Raw genomic sequence first — 20,536 nt, forward strand, 5'->3', positions numbered from 1 at the left:
CGTGCTATCTTTAAGTATATTAAGTAGTTTATGATTTCCCGTAAGAGAAGAGCCTTCGATTAGCTTTGATCACGCTTTTTCGTTGAAATTGAAAGAAGTTCTATTCATCGGATTCGATAACCATGTCGTTAAAAACTTAGTATCATCATTAAAATACGTATACCTTTGTTAGAAATTAAATCCAGTATCATCTCTAATGTATACCTTTCCCGCGCAGTGCTATTTTGAAAATAGCTTTATTAAATGATAATTAAGTGATTCCGTCGTTAAACAATAACCGATTGGAATTCAAACATTTATCATTTCTGTGTAGATTTACTATCTGCTTTATTAATAGACAAATATTTTTGGAATTACGTTAAATGCTGCATTTTATCACAATCATTATGACTATTCGTTTCGCTGATATTCTGCAAATTGCAATATTAATATGTTCATTGCGATCCAAATTTGATTGAATATGCATTTATAAATTAGAAAAATTGATAGACTTAGCTTGGTATATAGAATTAGCTTAAATCTGTTGTGACGTTACGGAAGAACATTTACAAAATTTGTACGTATTATTTTTCCTCTTATCAGTTAATGATGTACAGGTTATTCCTGAGATATAATGTTATATACTATGTACTATGTTTTGTACATGTATTGGATTTATTTAATTAATCTTAAGTGTTTGTTTTCAATGGGTTATTGTCAATTCATTATTTGATGGCTTGATGGATTCTTTAGTGGATACAATGTCGAAGCGTAATAAGTCACCTGACAGTAAACAATGCTGTTTCTGTGGACTATCAGAGGATAATGAACTAGAATTCGGAAAGATCTACAAACATGGTGATATTGTCACCCATTATTATTGCTTGGTATATAATTCATTACACAATTAAATATAAATTTTAACTATGTAATATAATATGCATGCAAGTATTTTAAATCTATATTATTTTAAATTTATAGCTTTTATCATCAAACATGGAACAAAAAGGAACTGATAGTGAGGGCATTTTGGGCTTTTTAGCATTTGATATACAAAAAGAATTACGTAGAGGAAAAAGATTGGTAATTATACTTATGTAAATACAAGTGAAAGGTTTCAGAAAAGAAATTAAAATTTTTTATTTTTTTAAGGTATGCACGTATTGTAAGAGAAATGGTGCCACTTTGGGGTGTTGTAATACTAAATGTAAACGAATATTTCATTATCCTTGTGGATTAAGGGCTGGGACCTTAAACCAGTTTTTTGGTGAATTTAGGTATATAACTTGTGATTCATATTTTGTTTAAAATTTAAATGTTATTAAGAAATGGAAATATTAGTATGGATTATGATCTTCCAGGTCATTTTGTAAATATCATAGACCAAAACAGAAAATAGATCCTCAAGTAACAAACGAATTAGCAAAAACCAATGAAGTAAATTGTTATATTTGTTATGACAGTGTGAATTCTAGCGATATAATTAATACAATATGGGCTCCTTGTTGTAAAAAAAATGCCTGGTTTCATAGAAAATGTGTTCAAGTAAGATGATATATTGTACATTACTTTATTTTTTGAAACATATAAAGGTGATTTAAAATTAAAAAAAAATTTTGTATTTTAGCAACTTGCTGTAAGTGCTGGTTATTTTTTTAAATGCCCTTTATGCAATGATAAGAAAACATTTCAAGAAGCAATGTTAGAGTTTGGTATTTTTATTCCTAGTCAGTAAGTGAAAAATAAATGTATAATTTATACTAAATATCGAGTCATAGGTAATAATTAATAAGATACTTTGTTTTCAGAGATGCTTCTTGGGAACTTGAGCCAAATGCATTTCACGAACTTTTACATAGACATGATCAATGTGATGCTCCTATATGTCTTTGTCCTAAAGGTAGAAAATATACAAGTTTTAATGCGTAAGTGAAAATGTGCTCTGTTTACATTTTATACAATTGGATAAACAGCTTCGTATTTCTTTTCTGTGAAAATATATTTTAACAGGAAATGGGAACTGGCACTTTGTCGAACCTGTGGTTCTCAAGGAATTCACATGGCTTGTGGGCAACTTAAATGGGCTAATCCTGTTTGGGACTGTTCAGAATGTATCTCTATACTAAGTAAGCTATAGATGAATATTCCTTTTTTTAACAAGTGAACTTACCAATATACTTAACTAGAAATAAAGTCGCTGTTGTTATATTTTCTTTCTTTTTCTTCTATACAGGTAAATCTACAGAAACTACAAATTCAAACACAACTAGAAGTATGTTACAACAGTATGTATTGATTCTTTTGATCTGTTTATTAATTTTACGTATTTAACTATTAAAATAATAGGAAATTATTTAATTAGGATTAACACTGACTCAGAAGATAGCGACAGTGACATTTCTGTTGGAAAAGAATCACCTCCGCCATTTATATCAAATGTGTCAATTTCTACTTCTACAATACATACATCTACTGTTAAACAACGTCCTGGTCCACGGACATTTAAAATAAAACAACAACTTAAAGCAGCTAGAGAAATGCAAATGTTAGTATTAATGAGTTAACAGCTATTACACTTTATTGTGTAATATACTAAATTCTTTTATGCTAACAAAAATGTATTTTTAATGTCGATCAGAATGCAATTAAGCAATAGTTGTAAGGAAGGAACTAGTATAGGAATCTTGGACTCGACACATGTAGAGGAATCAACTAGTACTAACGAAAATGCTAAGATGAAATTTGATGTGTTATTAGAAGAGGAAATAACGGAAGCATTATCAGCTCCATCGAGTGATAATGTAATTATGCTTGATAGCGATGACGACGTTGTAGAGGTAGATATATAAATACATTAAAGTTCACATAACTGTTACATTAGATATACAGAATATACCATTCGTATTATGTATTTATTTATTCGTAAAAATGCTCACACGTTTTTTACAGGTCATTGATAATAGTTCATTAAAAAATACACCAGTTACCCTTAATGTTAACGAAACTGAAACAAAAAATTTATCTCAATCCAGAAATGAAATTCCAGAAATGAATACGATACGTAATTATAATCTACAAACAATAGGGAAATTAATACACATAAATGATACGAGACAGAGTTTTAATAATAATTTTTTAAGAAGTAACTCAAATGTTACTAGATCCGTTCTTTCAAACGAAAACAGTTTACAAAATGAGGTTATATCTGATAGCTTAAAAGAGACGATACATCCGAACAAAGAAAGTGAATACAAATGTGTTGACATCTTTCCTGACATAAAAATTACAAATGTAATTTCTTTGACACCTGAAGAATTTGAAAAGGTGCCATGTACAGTTGAAGAACAGAAAGAAAACAATGTTGAGTGCTTAAAATCACACTATAGTAATGAATTATTAAGTAGTACACCAGTATTTCAGTCTTTGCTTTCTCCAAGTAGTTGTTCAATGTCAAATTTAAAAAGAAAATTTGACGACACTTTCGATTCAACAACTACACTTGAAGATAAATCTAAAAGAACAAGAAACCTCAATACACACGAACTAGAGCAACAATCAGATTCATTTAGAAATCTCGAAACTGCCAATAGATCTATTACACCTGTAAATAATGTTTCAACTTCAACATTTGCTAAAAATTGTGTACAAATTAATAATAATATGTATGATACTTCTGCAAATATACCTAATATTAAAAGCATCGATCAATTGCACATTCAAGTCAAACACACTTGTGTTACAAACAATCATGCATTAAATAAACAGACATCTAATGCAGAATGTTCTGTTGTGGACAAGTGCATATTATATGATGTAAGTGATGCATCAGAATATAAGGAAGAAGACAAAAACGTCGCAAATGAAGGATACACGACAAATGTAAGTAATATGCTCTATATTAAAAATGAATGAATTGATATTAATATAAAATATATTCAATAATTCATATGCACGGAAAGGTATAGAAGTGTTAAATTTTAATAATCTTGCTCTGTACCCTGTGCAATACATTTGATATAAATGTGAATAATAGAATAAAATAAAATCTGAAATCGTTAATCCTTAAACTGTATGATCTTTTGAAGTACACCATTTTATATAGCAAAGTTTTTTTTTACTTTCGTATATTTTAATTAAGTAGTATTATTAAGTTATTCCATATGTAATTGATTTAAGAATTAAATATTAAACAATCTTTAAAATCTTCAAAGTTATTCGGATAAAAGATAAAAGATCAAAAAAGTGCTGATAAGAAAACCTTGAATACAAATAAAACAGAAGCTAAATTAATTATGGAATGACCTAACATACACAAAGCTGTTTTGCACTGCAGTTTAAGGATTAATTCTGTTGAAAAGTAGGGTACGGGGATATTGTATCATTATATTCATTTAATAAACAATATGTTTTGTTTGTAAAATTAAGAAAACAGACGTAAATATATACAGCATAAACAAGCATCTTTTATTTAGGTGCTCTTCAGTATAATAGACAATAAAAATGCAATGTTTGACTTAAAAACACAACATTTTTTGTAATCAATTCTAGTCAATAAGAATAATAAGTTTTATTTCACTTGTTAGGCCAAATATTGCATTTATATAACTCATTATACTAAGGAGATCCTATATCTTTAATTGAAATGTTTATTAATAAACTATGCTTGTTTATGCTAGCCGTATCCATTTCCCCGTACCTTCTTTTGAATGTATAACTTGGAATTCTAACAGTGTGACGGGGATGCAGGCACCAGACCTGCTGCTAAATCAAGATATCAGAAGTACGCAAATGCTACAAGGATTGATCCTACAGAAGAATTTATCAAATTGGATCGCATCCTCTCACCATCAGACAAGTCAGGTGACTCAGATAAATGGAAATCACAAAACGATACTGAGATGTGAGTATTATAAATCATCTTTAATCGCATCTGAACATGTACGATTTTCTTATATCAATTTGTATGTTTTTTTCTTATTCTTCATGTGGATAAAATATTGGGTAAGTGATTTAAAAACTTTAATTATACGACGAAAATATGTAAACAATTTCTATGAATTGTAGGGCAACCATTTCAATGCATAGGACACCAAATGCCATGTCCAGCAATCTTACCCACGAAAGAAGAAATGGAAAAACCGAATGTAATAACAATCGATTGATACCAGAATACATACGTTTACGTGACCTTAAGTTTCGTGTATATAATCCGAATAATTTACAGGTAGCATTATATTTTCATAAAATATATAATTATCATCATCATGAATTAAAAATATTTTACCAGATGTATGATTACACATATATGATTTACATTTGTTATGCAGATGACCTTATACGATAAATTTTCTGTAAATATTAATATGGAAAGTGCAACTAACACGAAAAGAAACATGAAACTTGACGCATCTTCACGGAAGGCTGTCCAGCAGAAAGTTCTTAAAATGCAAAGTGAAACATCTTCAAATTTCAGATCTGGAAATGTTTTCCACAGTATTTCATCTACTTATAACAAAGATAAGACTAAGTATAATGTGTTTATTAACGATCAATCTGAAAGTTTTCGCGACGATGCAAAGGAGAACCTGGATCCAATAATAACGATACCTTGTAAAAGTATAACAGATAATTCAGTTACGAGTACAACTGCAGTTGCTAATAATTTAACTGTTTCTACGAATAGTAATAATCACAGTGAAGATGAAAATTCGACGCATTTTGTACACAACACGTCCAAAATAATCGAGGAAGATAACTGGCGCAACCGAGAAAATTTAGTTAATAACATTAATATAGTTAACAATGCAGAGAATACGTTCGATGTAGAAGAACGTATTAATGCAACACCATATGCGACTGTACATTCTAATGAGAAACATTTTAGAAATATTAGTGATATGCAAAATATTCAAAGTTTAAACTCTGATCACGTAACAAGTAGTATAGGCGAGAAGCGTAACGTCAAAATAGGTATAAGAAATGATTCTTTTGAGTCGACAAAATTAGTTCATCAGGCATTATATTTCGAGGATCGTGTAAATTCGAAAACGGAGAATAAGACGAAAAGTATGATTGAAACATGTTTCAAAATAAGTATCGATTTAAAAAAGATAGAAAACTTTATCGATAATAACCCAGATTTGTTCTTTATATACAAAAAGAAGGATGACGAACGATGTTTCGAAAAATTAGACTTTTTAAAGGAACGGACTGATACAACAGAAACAATTAATATATCAACCAAACATATAACCTTACCTAAAAATAAAGTAGCAGAATTGAAAAATCAAATAAATGAAGATAATAAAAAAACTGAAGACGTAATAGGTACAGAAAATTTAGCGCAAGAACCAAGATATATTAAAAGTTCTCTACGTAATAATCAAAAACGTGATTTGCAGCGTACTATTAATCATTTTGAAAAACAATGTATTTTCAATAGATAACATAACGTAAATATATATATATATATTATATATATAGAATAAATATATTTTAAAACTTCTGAAAGTATTAGTTTAAACAAGTTATTAAACAGATTCGTTCACAATGTTGGTACAGATATCATTTTTGTACTTACTATTACTGGTACTTACTTTACTTATTATAAAAATTGTAATATTATAACCTTTTATCGATCTTGTAAAATTGTATAACACAGTAAATTGATATTGCCATTTTAGAAAGTGCTATAATTATTTATCGTGCTTTTTAACAGTAAATAGAAGAGATTGTACATGTATATTCATTAAATAAATATTTAATTTAAACTTTCAAAACATTCGCTGCTAAGGCAAACAGGACAGCTTTTGTTGTCATATACATAATGTACCTAATCTTTTTGAGAACTTGATTCTTGCCTAAATCTAACACTTACCATTTCAATACGGTTTAGACTTGTCACTGCAAGGGCCATAAACCACATCAGTATTTTCACACGTTACGTGGTATCTTACTTGCTTCATATGAAAGAGCTAAATGTTAAAAAGTAGCAGTGAACATATTAATGTATATAATTTATAAAATTCTCCTTTATATTTCTAATGTAATTAATAGTATTGAAACATAATATAAATATTAATTCTTAATATTTTAAATATGGTGTACATTTTTTAATTAAACGTTTACATATTTATTTAAGATAAAAAATAAATATAAGTGTAGATGTTTAAAGTAGTTTTAAGATTCTTATATGACGTGTTAAGTTAGGCAGTGTAGTGCTGAAATTTGTCTAAATATTTTACAACGAATTAAAAGAAACACTACCACTTTTAATGTAAATTTTTATAAAGGAACATATTCTTATTCGATCAGCGTTGAAAAAATACAAATAAATACATAACCTCAAAAAACAAAACTAAAACAAACTTTATATACCATTAATTTTAGGTTAAAAAATATAGGAAATGTTTCACTGAAATTATATACTACAAACGTGGCACTTCGAAGTAATTTTTATTGCGTTAATTATTTCGAAGTCTTGTCGTAAAACGATTTTAGTAGCTACGACCAAAAAGAGTATAAAATTTCGGTTTGTTCTGGCAGCTGGGATGGATGCATTTTTGTTTATCAAGAGGTATTGATGAGGATGGTTGTTGAAATGGTATGCAAAGACTTTTTGCACCCATTGATAGTGTTCCAGGTTCCTCTCCTATATCATCCCTACAAATATATACATATATATAAACATGTATTATTAATATAAAAACCTGCTTTAATATGTACCGTGCACTGTCAGCTTTAATATTATCTTCACAAGACATTTCTCCACAAAACGGCGATAACAATATGTTCTTTTTATTAAGTTCAGAACAAAAGTCAATCCAAGTATCTACGCGTTTGATATGATCGTTTAAATCTTTTCTTGCTCTGTTAAAAAGAATGTTAACCACTTTATAATAATGAATCAAATTATTATTAATAATGATTGTATATAAAACTTTGCTACAATGTACTTACTTAGCCAGTAGGGTTGATTGGATATCAGTCAATAATTCATGTAATGCGGTAAGCACTTTCAATCTATTTGCAACTACTCTTTCCGAAGTATCTCTGCGTACAAATGTAACTTGATTCTTTTCCAGGTCCTTTGGACCTAATTCGATTCTTACAGGTACACCTTTCAATTCCCAGTGATTAAATTTCCAACCAGGGGTACGATTGTTACGATAATCAGCTTTTACTCTGAGCGTCTTATCTTTTGATAGTTCATCTAGTAATTTGTTACATTCGTTAAATAATAATTCTCTTTGTTGAGGTGTTGTATTTGCCGTGATTCCACAGGGTATTATGACAGCTTGAATACAAGCTACTTTTGGTGGTAATACTAAACCTTTATCATCTCCATGAATCTATAAATAAAATGTTAAGTTTCTTTATGCACAAATATTATATTAAGATAAAGGACTACATACCATTATCATGACTCCAATCGTTCGAGTCGTTAATCCCCATGAATTTTGATAAACAAATGTTTTCTCATCTCCATCTGTAGCGCCTTCTATTTGGATATTAAACATTTTAGAGAAATTTTGTCCGAGGTGGTGACTCGTTGCTCCCTGTATCGCGCGACCGCTCGTTGAGATAAAAGCTTCTATGGTCGTAGTATAGTCACCACCGGCAAACTTCTCTTTTTCAGTTTTACGGCCTTTAACAACAGGAACTGCTAATAGGTCTTCGTACACTTGCGCGTACATATTTAAAATAATCATAACTTCTTCATCCGCCTCAGCTTTAGTGGCAAAAGCTGTATGTCCTTCCTGCCATAAAAATTCTCTCGTACGTAAGAAAGGTTTAGGGTCTTTGAATTCCCATCTCTGTAATAAAATAGAGTGAATATATTTCATTATATTGACTTTTTAACGAAATGTCAATATCTTCTTCGATAGATTTCATTTAATACCTACCACTACATTGTTCCACTGATTAAGTTTTAGGGGTAGCTCGGTATCAGACCTTAACCATTTGGCATAAGCTGGATACATTACAGTTTCTGATGTTGGTCTTATAGCAATAGGCTCTGCTAAATCTGATTCTCCACATTTCGTGACCCACGCAACTTCAGGTGCAAAATCTGCTATATGTGCTTTTTCTTTCTCTAATACTGTTCGTGTAACGAAAATAGGAAAGTAGCATTCTTGGACGCCTAATTTCTCTATTTCCGTATCGATAAATCCCTTTATTACTTTCCAAATGGTAAAACTCCACGGACGAAGAATGTAACAGCCTGATACATCGTAGTACTCGATCATACCGCTTTTAGTAATAATTTGAGAATACCACTCAAAGAAATTTTCTTCTTTCTTTACTTCCATTCCTAATCTTGTTCCAGTTTTTCCAGCATCCGGATCTTTCATACCTTCAGCTTTAACTATTTCTTTGTTTAAAACATTCTTCTGTTTTTCAGTTTTAGAAGTATCTTCCTTTTTCTTCTTCTTAGATGACACATCAGACTTTTGTGGTTTCCATTCTTGTCCAGTTAACTGTTTATAATTATTTTTCAGATCTAAAAGAATTTTTACCTCTTGATCAATAAGACTTTTGTCTGATTTAGAATCTTTCAGTTGTCTTACTTTATTTCCCTGACTCTGTATGTTATCAGAGAGTTGATCAATATTATTTTCTTCCTTATTTTTCGCATTAGTTGGCGGAGTAGCACACGGCTTCCACGCTTCGCCAGTTGCAGCTTTGTAATCAGCCTTCAATTTTAAAAGTAACTTTACTTCTTGATCAATTATATCTTTTTGTGCTTTCGACGCTTTCAATTGCCTTACTTTGTCCCCTTGTTTTTCTATTTCCTTAGATATTTGTTCGCCATCAATTGATGTTTTATTTGTTGTAACAGCTGTTACTTTATCGCATGTTGTTAACATAGTAGCGCTAGATGGATTCCAGTCTTGACCAGTCATAGATTTGTAATCTGACTTCAGAGCAAGAAGTTTCTTTACTTCATCATCGACGATACTTTTCTCTGCTTTTGAGGATTTTAATTGTCTTACTCTATCACCTTGTTTTTGAATTTCATTAAGTAATTTGTTAACACTCGATTCTGTAGATACACTTTTCTTTTCTATTTCTGCCCAATCAGTACCCGTTTTATTTTTATACTCGGTCTTTAATTTTGAAAGACGTTGCATTTCCTGGTTTATCTTTAGCTGTAATTCTTTAATTTCATTTTCTTGCTGTATAATGTCTTTGAATAATTTGTTTTTATCAGAGTTAACAGGTGTCGTTTGCAATGATTTATTTGGAGTCATTCTTAGTGTCCATTCTTTTCCAGTACATTTTTTATAATCAGCCTTTAAACTTAGAAGGATTTTTACTTCTGTATCAATTGCAGCTTTATCTGCTTTTTGGGATTTTAGATTACGAACTTTCTCACCTTGGGCAACAATACTTTCATTGATTACATTCGCGTCTTGTGTTGCGCCATTTTTTTGAGAGGATTCTTTTGTGGAAGTTGTTGGTACAGTAATAGATGCAGTTTTTACAGCATTAGGAGTATGTCCATCCGGTATATGAAATAGAACTAAGGGTTGTTCTCTGGAAGAAAACGGACTAGCTGCCGCGTAAGGGACATCGCATCGAAAGAATCCTTTTCTTTGTAATTGAATTATTTCTCCCTTCTTTACGCGTTTCAATTCCTCTTCTCCAAGCATTTGCACCTCCCTTCTTGTATCTTTTGCAACAAAATTTTTGAAGTCGTCATCCTTTCCCAAAACTGGTTTACTTATAATATGATCAAAGTAAACAGCATAACATGGAACCGAATTAACTTTTTTAACATCAGCAGTCTCATCGGAAGATATCGCTAACCATGTAATTTTCAATGTATTTTTGTAATCCTTGTTCTCTAAATTTAATTGCGCTAATATTTTCTTAACAACGCCATTTTCTTTTTCAATTTTATTTATTAATATGTTGCCCCAATTAATGAAAGTTGTGTTTTGATTTTCGACTAGCATATCTGCATCATCTCTTTCTATGTACAACAGTGAACTTGTTAACACTTGTTTAGTACCTTTTGATGGATCTTTTGGATGATTTTGTACAGTTAACCAGTCTTCCTTCACATTGTCTATGTGTACCGGTACGAGTTTATCATAATCCATAGCGGTATACCTAGTCGCAATGGGATCGATCACTTTTTTATTAAATGCCCATATTTTATCCCACTCCATAAAAACGACAGATCGCGAACTACCTTGCGCAATAATAAATTGCTTTAATCCCTCAACAGTCATTCCTCTCCTCAAAATACCTCTCACTGTTGGGAAACGTGGATCGTCCCACCCATCGACTAAGCCGCTATCAACGAACCAAGTTAATTTTCTTTTAGACAAAACTGTGTTAGTCATGTTCAAGCGTGAGTATTCCCATATATATGGGCGCCTCAATCCCAGGGCATCGACAAACCAATAGAATTGAGCATCTCTGTCGTGATATTCTGTTGTACGTAATGTATGCGTAACATTTTCGATAGCATCAACAATAGGACAAGCAAAGTCATATGTTGGATACACCTTGTATTTTGTTCCCGTTCGAGGATGCGGTTCTGGTTTACATCGATAAATTGTTGGATCTCGTAAACATCCGTTTGCCGATTCGTAGTCAATTTTTGCTCTAACGCAACATTCTTGACCTTTAGGCGTACCCTGCTGCATTTCGTTCCATTTCTCAAGATTTTTCTCAATAGAATTATTTCTATTTGACGACATTAATTTTTGATCGCGTTGTTCCTTCATTAATTGAGGATTAGTATCGTCAACATATGCCATTCCCTCTTTTATTAATTTAGTACAGTACTGCAGCATTAAATCAAAGTAATCAGACGAATGTGTAAATCGATCTGGCTTAATTTGCAGTAATTCTAAGTCTTCTAGAATAGCTTTCTCAAATTCTACATTCTCTTTTGCAGGATTTGTATCATCGAATCTCATAATAAGTTGCCCTTTAAATGCTTCTGCATAATACTGATTTAACAAAGCAGCCTTGGCATGACCAATATGGAGATACCCACTTGCTTCAGGAGGAAAACGTACTACAACTTTACCCATTTCTGCTCCAGGTAAATCAATGAATTTTCCTTCTTGTTTTCTTTGTCCAGTTTGTCCCTGCTTACCATTAGTTTTTTCAGACTTCACATCACTTGGAGCAGACATTATAGCATTCTTTTTAATCGAAGACAAAACCTCTTCAACAACAGACAATGAAAGGATCTGTTTATACCATCTAGTTATGTTGGCAAATTGCTTTTCAAACTTTGCCAAAAACTGTTTGTTTAAAAGAATACAAAATACATGAATATCAGCTAATGTTAATTTTTTGGAGACCAACCAAGTGGTTGTCATCAATGCATTATCCAAATATTGCAATGCATTCTCTTTTAAAGAAAGAGACTCAGAACATCCAATTGCAAAGGACAACCAATGATCAACTTCAGTTCTTTCACGAGGATTGATACCACCTAAATTATATATACAATAGAAACAAATGATAAATTTGTATATGTAAAACAAAAGAATCAAATATATGTAGACTTACCATAAAGATCTGTATGGGTAGTTCTAGCAAAGTAACGACCAACATCGTTACTTCTTTCACCCAGTACTTTACCCTGGCTATCCATTAATCGAACATTTCCATCACTTTTCCAATCGTTGCACCAGACTACCTCAATTTTTTCTTTATTTTGAGATTTAATTACTTCTGCTACTATTAATGCATCTGTATGAATTAAAAACATTTAAACTAATTTCTTTTACACATATCAATACGATATTTTATTTCAGATTACATCAGACTTTACAACTAAATACATAACTTATTGTTACAGATATAAGTGGATATAAAGAAACAAAGTAGAATCAAACTTAGTTGAAAAAAGCAAGATTTTATTGTTTTTTCTTAACTTGAATCGACAAAATGGTCAACATCTGTTTTAAAAATTGCACTCGAAACAATTTAATGTAATCATTTGAGTTTCGAAATGATAATCGTTACAATGTAACCTACCTGTCGGAGGATTTTTCGAATTAATCATAAGTTTGTAAGTCATTTTTATAAGTTGGTATTCAATTTAAATATGCAGTAAAATCCATAAATATGTTCACGTAAGTTAAAATTGTTCCATGCAACTCCACGTGCCCAATCGTATCCAATCGTGTTTTATCGTATCTTACCGTACCCTATCGTGTCCCTATATATTAAATAGAATTTGTATATGTATCACATATATATAATTCAATTTAAATAAAAGAATAAGACATCGAATCGATATTTGTAACACGATCCTGTTTTTAAAAATACTATAGTTCTGTTTATTGTTTCAGATAATCCCAAAATATATACATACTTAACCTCAATATTTTACAAATTTTATATATTTATTTTGTAGATATTTATAAGTATATATATATTATATATATTTAAAAAAGTGTACATAGCATACGTATATACATTTTTATTGTACTAAATCAATGGTTTTTAATTCAATAAATAAAATATTTAAGTTAATAAATATCTTATCGTCTATCGTGTATCTTATAGTATCTATATACATGTAGCTTCTTCTGAGTTATGTTAGTCATGTAACACATTGATATTAATTTAATATTTTATTTAAATATAAATATAAACATCAAATATCATTCTTCCCGCTTTCTTCGTTGTTTCTCCCTATGCAGTTAGTTTCCTTCGATCTCTCAACGAAATGTCAATCCTCTTTTTAATAATCCATGGTAACATGTGGATGGGACTAGATTTTTTTAGAATACGTGTATGAAAGAATAGATTCATTGATTTATTTAAAATTTTCGTATGGTATGTATTATTTTTTAGAGAACCGTTATCGAATGTTTGAGATAATGTGAATCGTTAATTTGCTTAACTTAATCCACGCCTACGTACGCGTTCCGATACCCAAGAATATTCAACAGAGAAGTATACTCGAAGGTGGGTCGGTTACCTGGAGATAACTGTAAAATGTCATCAACGAATGTGTGTCAGGCATGGATTTGATGGTACTCGGTGACACTTGTGGGATCTGTTATCACGCTAATTATGTTCTGTCGACATTAATTTGATCGGAAAAAAAGCAGCTACCTTGATAACAGCATCTTCCGCCGATTAACTCGAATGTACGTAATAGAATTTGCGTTTAAACGAAACGATCGCACTATTTCGTAGGTGCTTCTATTTTTTTTTTTTCTTCCTTTGTGTACTGAACATTCGTATGGTCGAGTGCATCTTGAATTTCAAATATATTCGTCATTACAAATTATTAATTTATTATTCGTTAATGATTTTCTAATCTCTAATTTTATGCATTTCGACTTGTGCGTTAATAACTTCGGATAAAAGGAAAATGTGTCGGCATATGCATGACTTACATTGTTAATAATAATTATATATTTAAAGGGAGAAATGAATTTATAATAATTGCAATAAATATTTATTTAATACTGGAGATATTTTTGTTTTGTTATTATAAAATGAAATCGTATTATAAATATGTTGATTTTCCAATAAATTAATTCAATGAACTAATTTATCAATATATTTATGAATTGCAGATAATAATACAGATAACATGGAGGGACCAGAAGTAACATTCTTATTTCAATTTGGTTTGACTCGTGACACTGTTACAGTTAACAGCAGCACGTTAACTCTTAAGGTCCTCAAAGAATTTGCCTGTGACTTTATAAATGCCAAGTGTCCAGAGCACGGTTTAAATCATTTGTTCGAACGATTGCTTTTATTTAAACATGATTATAATTCCACTAATATTCTACAACTCATAACTAATGCAACTGAAGTTGTAGATGAAACATTAGTGGAAATTGTCTTAACTGGTAAATTTTGTGTTTATATTATATTATATAAGTGGATTCATTTATAATGTAAGTGGTTATTTGTTCTAGCACAAGTGCCAAACGAAGAAGTTCCCATTCGTCCTCATGCTTTAACAGTTCATTCATATAAAGTTCCAACATTCTGCGATTTTTGTGGAGAAATGTTATTTGGTCTTGTTCGGCAAGGTTTAAAATGTGAAGGTACATATATAATACAAAATATAATGATTCCATCGTGTCGGTTAATTAAAGCGGTATTGTCTAATGGACACAATAATTTCGATACATTTTACTTTTCAGGTTGTGGAATGAATTATCACAAAAGATGCGTTATTAAGATTCCTAATAATTGCTCACATGATGTCAGTCAGAGAAGGCGTAGTTCAGCAATGCTGAATGTACCCAGATCCCCGAGTCAAGGATCTACTAGTAGTTTGACCAGCATTAGCGATGATAATCATAGTACAAATAATACGCCGAATGTGAGCCAAAATAATAGTACTTTGGTAAGATTTTATATAATATGTAATTTGCGATCTACTTAGGTCGTTTGTATTAATGTAACAATTTACTATATTCAGACAATACCAAGTATAATGGCTCCAAAACAGTCCCGCTCTCCTTCGCTAGGCGGAAGACCTGTATGGGTTGAACGAGAACTTGCAGCACGTATAAAGATTCCGCATACGTTTGTAGTACACACGTATACTAGACCAACTGTATGCGGACACTGTAAAAAGTTACTAAGAGGTTTATTTAAACAAGGCCTACAGTGCAAAGATTGTCAGTATAATGCACACAAGAAGTGTATTGAAAAAATACCTAAAGACTGTACAGGAGAAAATCCACGCGACAATACAGGTTCCGTTTATTTACATTTGATTATCTAGTATTAATTAGATGATAATTTCTCTAATGAAAATGATTGTATAGGTAATGAATATCCAGACAGCGGTGTTGGCAGTGAACCTGAAGGTAAATGCGATGGTAGAAACGAAGAAGGTGACGGTGATAGCGATGCCGAATCTCCATCACCCCCTCAACATTCCTCATTCACAAGAGATGAACCAAAGGCATCTGAGGATTATACTGTAAAAATATTTTTATAATAGAAAATGTTAAATAAACAGAAATCGTCGTGTTATATAACTATTAATAATTTATTAATTTAAAAAATATTTTAATAATATTTATTTAGATTATTTTTACAGGATCAAATTCCAAGCAATGATGATATTATTTACGACGAATTTCAAAAATCAAGACCATCGAGGTAAATTATATAATCTTAATCAACTATTAGATATATAAATTTATTACTAAACTTCATTTTCATAGTTGCAGTTCCACACCAAGCAATAATATTCCTTTAATGCGTATAGTGCAAAGCGTAAAACATACGAAACGACGTGGTTCGAAAGTGTTAAAGGAGGGTTGGATGGTACATTTTACAAATCGTGATCCAATGGTGAATAATTAATATGCATACGTATAAAAATAGTTACATTAAAAATAGACGCAAAACTAAATTTAGATATTTGCAGAGAAAGAAACACTATTGGCGTCTCGATACAAAAGCCATAACGTTGTTTCAAAGTGAAAGTAGTTCCAAGTATTACAAAGAAATTCCATTAGTTGAAATATTATCAATCGAAACTGCTAAGACATCCCGTTCGAGTATGTATATAATGAATACGTTAACACTCCTTGTATTAAAAATATTTAGAATGCTAACTATATTTTAGACACAATGCATTGTTTTGAGTTAAAAACTGCCAATATTGATTATTACGTCGGAGAAGATACTTCGTATGGAGATAATTGCAGTCAAGTTTCTCCTCCAGAAAGTGGTATTGGAGCTCATATAGCTAGATCATGGGAAACTAGTATTAGACAAGCTCTTATGCCTGTAACCACTATATCAAGCAGTATGTACTTTTTCATTTGTTATTATGTACACATACAATAATTTTACGTTCATCTTATTATTATTTTAGATCAGGAACAATCTACGGAACCAGAGGAAAATATTACAGATATGTCTCAATTATACGAGATCTTTCCAGATGAAGTTTTGGGCTCTGGTCAGTTTGGTACTGTGTACGGAGGTGTTCATCGTAAAAGCGGTCGAGCAGTTGCCATAAAAGTTATCGATAAGTTACGTTTTCCTACGAAGCAAGAAGCACAACTCAAAAATGAAGTTGCTATTTTGCAGAATCTTTCGCATAGCGGAGTTGTTAATTTAGAGCGAATGTTTGAAACTCCCGAACGAATATTTGTCGTTATGGAAAAATTGAAAGGCGACATGTTAGAAATGATACTGAGCTCGGAACGTGGCCGTCTTAGCGAAAGAGTAACTAAATTCTTAATTACGCAAATATTGGTAGCGTTGAAACATTTGCATAGCAAGAATATAGTACATTGCGACTTAAAGCCAGAAAACGTTTTGCTAAGCAGCGACAGTGAGTTCACACAAGTAAAACTGTGCGATTTTGGTTTCGCAAGAATTATAGGAGAAAAAAGCTTTAGAAGAAGTGTTGTCGGCACTCCAGCATATTTAGCACCCGAAGTTTTAAGAAATAAAGGTTACAATCGATCTTTAGATATGTGGAGCGTCGGTGTGATTATTTACGTGTCTTTAAGCGGTACATTCCCATTCAACGAGGAAGAAGACATTAACGAACAAATTCAAAATGCTGCCTTCATGTATCCACCTATTCCTTGGCAAGAGATATCTTCCGATGGTGTGTAATTTAATATTTCGGAATAAACCCTTTTAATATTCTATGATACTAAAAACCATTTTCTTTTTGCAGCAATTGACTTAATTAATAATTTGTTACAAGTTAAGCAAAGAAAACGTTATACTGTAGATAAGAGTTTGCAACATACGTGGCTTCAAGTAAGTATTTGCAAAATTATGAATAATGTTTCATAATACAAGATTAATTTTTCACTATCCTTTTTTTCTAGGATTATCAAACATGGTGCGATTTACAAGAATTAGAAGCAAAAGTAGGATATCGTTATTTGACTCACGAAAGCGATGATGCTCGGTGGCTAGCGTATAGTAATCAGCGCACATGACAGAACTCTCCGCCTATTTTAAACATCGAAACATTGCCAAATAATTTGTCGATACATAAAGGCTGGGCTCGCAGTGCTCGAGCCACATTGCGGCGTCTTATTCGTGCCTGACTTGAACAAGTATACAAAAGGGAGTACAATTTTATCTTTCATTTCAAATGTTAGATTATCGATAATAATCAACACATCATTGGTGAGCGTATCTTCCAAGATATTTTATATAGAAAATAAGAATCTTACTTAATTATAAACATGTCGATCAGACTGCAATATGTAAGATAACACACATTGAGTAAAAAATTGTAGAAAGAAGCAGCAGCAATGTTTATATAAAAATGTCAAGAGGAACTTTAATACCAAACTTGAATATGTTTCAATACTGTGAAATTTCATTACAATTAACAAATAACAAAATATACTTCAGTATATGCTACACACATAATACAGTAGTAACATTTACAACAATTATTTCTTTTATTAAGGTATAAGTAATTGTTTAATGCTCTTTTATTACTTAAATATATTTCTTAACGCATAATAACATTTTATAAATAGTATATAAGAGCTAATTTCTTAATATAAACGATACAAAGTATTTTTCAGCTTGATATAGAATTCAAATGATAGCATGTTTTACAAATGCACAAATATTGCTTAAACTTAGTGGAAGTACGTAAATCTTTTGGAATTTCTCTGGAATTAATAGTAGGGTTAGATTATTATAGAAGGTACTGGAAGGTACCTTGAAACTCTTAGATTTTCATAGATAAGACTAATCTATACAAAGTTGTTTCGCATAAAATCAAAGTAACTTTTTCGCATTTTCTCTAAAAAGTGTCTGATTTTAGAATTAAAAGCTTCGATGTCTATAAATCGTGTCTGTTTTCTCAATAATATAAATTTGCTAGAAGAATCTATAAATAACAATAAATTCTGAATTACTTACACTTGTGTGATAAAAAATATTAAATAAGATCAAAGTATTTATAATATAAATAAACAGTAGTCTTCTAATGCTTCCAACTTTATATAATACAATGAATTATGCGAATATTCATCTCTATGAGAGGAAAAAAAGTTAATACTTAAATAAGTGCATTTCAGATAATTGGAAATTTATCATAAATATAATCGCTATTGTGATAAATTGTGTGTTGTAAACTAGTAAGCAAAAATTGTTGAATCTCTTCGATTATTGCTCGACAAGTTATTTTAGATATATTGAATTTTCTATTTTGTTGTTGACCGACATTTTTTACGATAATTATTCTATTATTTGAAACAAAGAACATTCCAGAAACGACTTAGAAAAGATAAACTGATATCTGATGAACTATATATACTCATGCATATTTTTTTAATGCGTTTATTCCGTTTATTATATTTGTTTATGAAATGATAATGATGATTGAAAAATGATAATTGTACGAAATGGTTGTATAATATTTACGTGCACTATTGCTATTTGAAGTTAATATTTTCCGCAATGTAGTATTTTAAAATCGAATAAATATATAGTAAGTAACTAGGTAATTAAATTTATCTTGACAAAATTAGTAAGACGATAATTATAATATTAACATGATCATTTTTAATATCTTTTATTATAGTAATGTCTTTGCAATGTCTCTACTTACTAGTAACAGTGAATTATAGTGATAGGATGAGTTACATACATAATGCGAAAGTAGAAAATTCATATTGAATACAAACAATTTATCTTAAATTCAAAAATCAAATAAAAACAGATATAAAATCTTACGAAGACTGAGTTGCTCTTGAGTAGCGATATCTGGCGTTGTAACGAAAATTATTATATTAAAATTATACATTAGTTAGGTAACTTAATCTCAAACGTATAATTAATTCGAAATTTGTAATCACGAAATATTTGATTAATTATTCTATTTTATGTTCGATTTTTTACACATACCGACACTCGCACATACACAAAATTAATATAACAATGAGTGTAACACGGTGTACGATACGTGGCCTATATTATTTAAACTTTATCGTAAAAGGATTATTTTGGTTGTATCGTACGTAATTACAATGTGCTTATTAAAGTATTTATCTTTACAATTATGAAATATTGTATTAGATACAATCATAAAATTAAAGAGCTAGATTGGAGCAGTCAATACTGTTGGTGTGATAAGTCTAGATACGAAAACATGTTATATTTTATAATAAATTTTCAAGACATATACTTTTAATTACGCATAGAAAAAGTTGTGCAATGTCAATAGATATTATTATACTTAAACTGTTGATGAAATGCGGTATCGATAATAATTTGATACATAATATATTTTATATCTGTGGCATGCGTTTGCAAGATTTTCTTTATAAGATGTGTTCTATACATATTTGTTTTGTCTATTACGAAATTTATGCAGAAATAATTATTTGTATATATTTTTAAGATTTCGATTGCGTAATATTTTTTAAATTTTGGCATAGACAATTTTAGAAGAACTAATGATGCGTTTTTTTTTTAAACTAAGTTTACGATATTCGTAGCTATATGATTAACCGACGAAAAGTACTTAAAAGAAAGACAGTAGTAAATTGTAACAGATTTAGATTTTAAGCGAAACTAACAAATTTTC

At 30.5% G+C, this 20,536-nt stretch overlaps 3 protein-coding genes across 8 annotated transcripts; 2 read left to right on the top strand and 1 right to left on the bottom strand.

Moving 5' to 3' along the window:
- The first annotated feature begins 46 nt into the window (after positions 1-46).
- Positions 47-6,968, top strand: LOC128885192 (uncharacterized protein PF3D7_1120600-like). Of its 4 annotated transcripts, none has more exons than XM_054139077.1 (15): positions 47-124; positions 733-866; positions 961-1,062; positions 1,132-1,256; positions 1,341-1,524; positions 1,607-1,710; positions 1,788-1,904; positions 1,990-2,105; positions 2,213-2,264; positions 2,342-2,524; positions 2,618-2,816; positions 2,929-3,858; positions 4,710-4,879; positions 5,044-5,203; positions 5,307-6,968. In XM_054139077.1, exons 2-15 carry the CDS (start codon positions 741-743, stop codon positions 6,423-6,425), a joined length of 3,687 nt encoding a protein of 1,228 aa, XP_053995052.1. In that variant the 5' UTR covers positions 47-124; positions 733-740; the 3' UTR covers positions 6,426-6,968. The 4 variants fall into 4 exon arrangements, with proteins under 4 accessions (XP_053995052.1, XP_053995051.1, XP_053995049.1 ...); XM_054139076.1 differs by having other exon boundaries at positions 55-556; XM_054139074.1 differs by having other exon boundaries at positions 55-866.
- Positions 6,969-6,992: 24 nt separating this feature from the next.
- On the bottom strand, positions 6,993-14,060 carry LOC128885191 (bifunctional glutamate/proline--tRNA ligase). The gene is made up of 8 exons (XM_054139073.1): positions 13,946-14,060; positions 12,994-13,177; positions 12,523-12,705; positions 8,886-12,445; positions 8,394-8,795; positions 7,939-8,330; positions 7,705-7,848; positions 6,993-7,641 (listed from the first exon to the last, which is right to left on the bottom strand). The coding sequence occupies exons 2-8, from the start codon at positions 13,034-13,036 to the stop codon at positions 7,476-7,478; spliced, it is 4,890 nt and encodes a 1,629-aa protein (XP_053995048.1). The 5' UTR covers positions 13,037-13,177; positions 13,946-14,060; the 3' UTR covers positions 6,993-7,475.
- LOC128885193 (serine/threonine-protein kinase D3) lies at positions 13,979-20,497 on the top strand. 3 transcript variants are annotated; one of them, XM_054139078.1, is made up of 12 exons: positions 13,979-14,117; positions 14,553-14,834; positions 14,904-15,340; positions 15,416-15,695; positions 15,768-15,925; positions 16,046-16,107; positions 16,173-16,302; positions 16,379-16,511; positions 16,580-16,762; positions 16,832-17,578; positions 17,651-17,736; positions 17,808-20,497. In XM_054139078.1, the coding sequence occupies exons 2-12, from the start codon at positions 14,570-14,572 to the stop codon at positions 17,919-17,921; spliced, it is 2,595 nt and encodes an 864-aa protein (XP_053995053.1). In that variant the 5' UTR covers positions 13,979-14,117; positions 14,553-14,569; the 3' UTR covers positions 17,922-20,497. The 3 variants fall into 3 exon arrangements, with proteins under 3 accessions (XP_053995053.1, XP_053995056.1, XP_053995055.1); XM_054139081.1 differs by lacking the exon at positions 13,979-14,117 and having other exon boundaries at positions 14,440-14,834; positions 14,904-15,035; positions 15,135-15,340; XM_054139080.1 differs by lacking the exon at positions 13,979-14,117 and having other exon boundaries at positions 14,440-14,834; positions 16,179-16,302.
- Positions 20,498-20,536: the final 39 nt, after the last annotated feature.

Source organism: Hylaeus volcanicus, chromosome 2, assembly GCF_026283585.1.
Source record: "Hylaeus volcanicus isolate JK05 chromosome 2, UHH_iyHylVolc1.0_haploid, whole genome shotgun sequence".
NCBI lineage: Eukaryota > Metazoa > Arthropoda > Insecta > Hymenoptera > Colletidae > Hylaeus > Hylaeus volcanicus.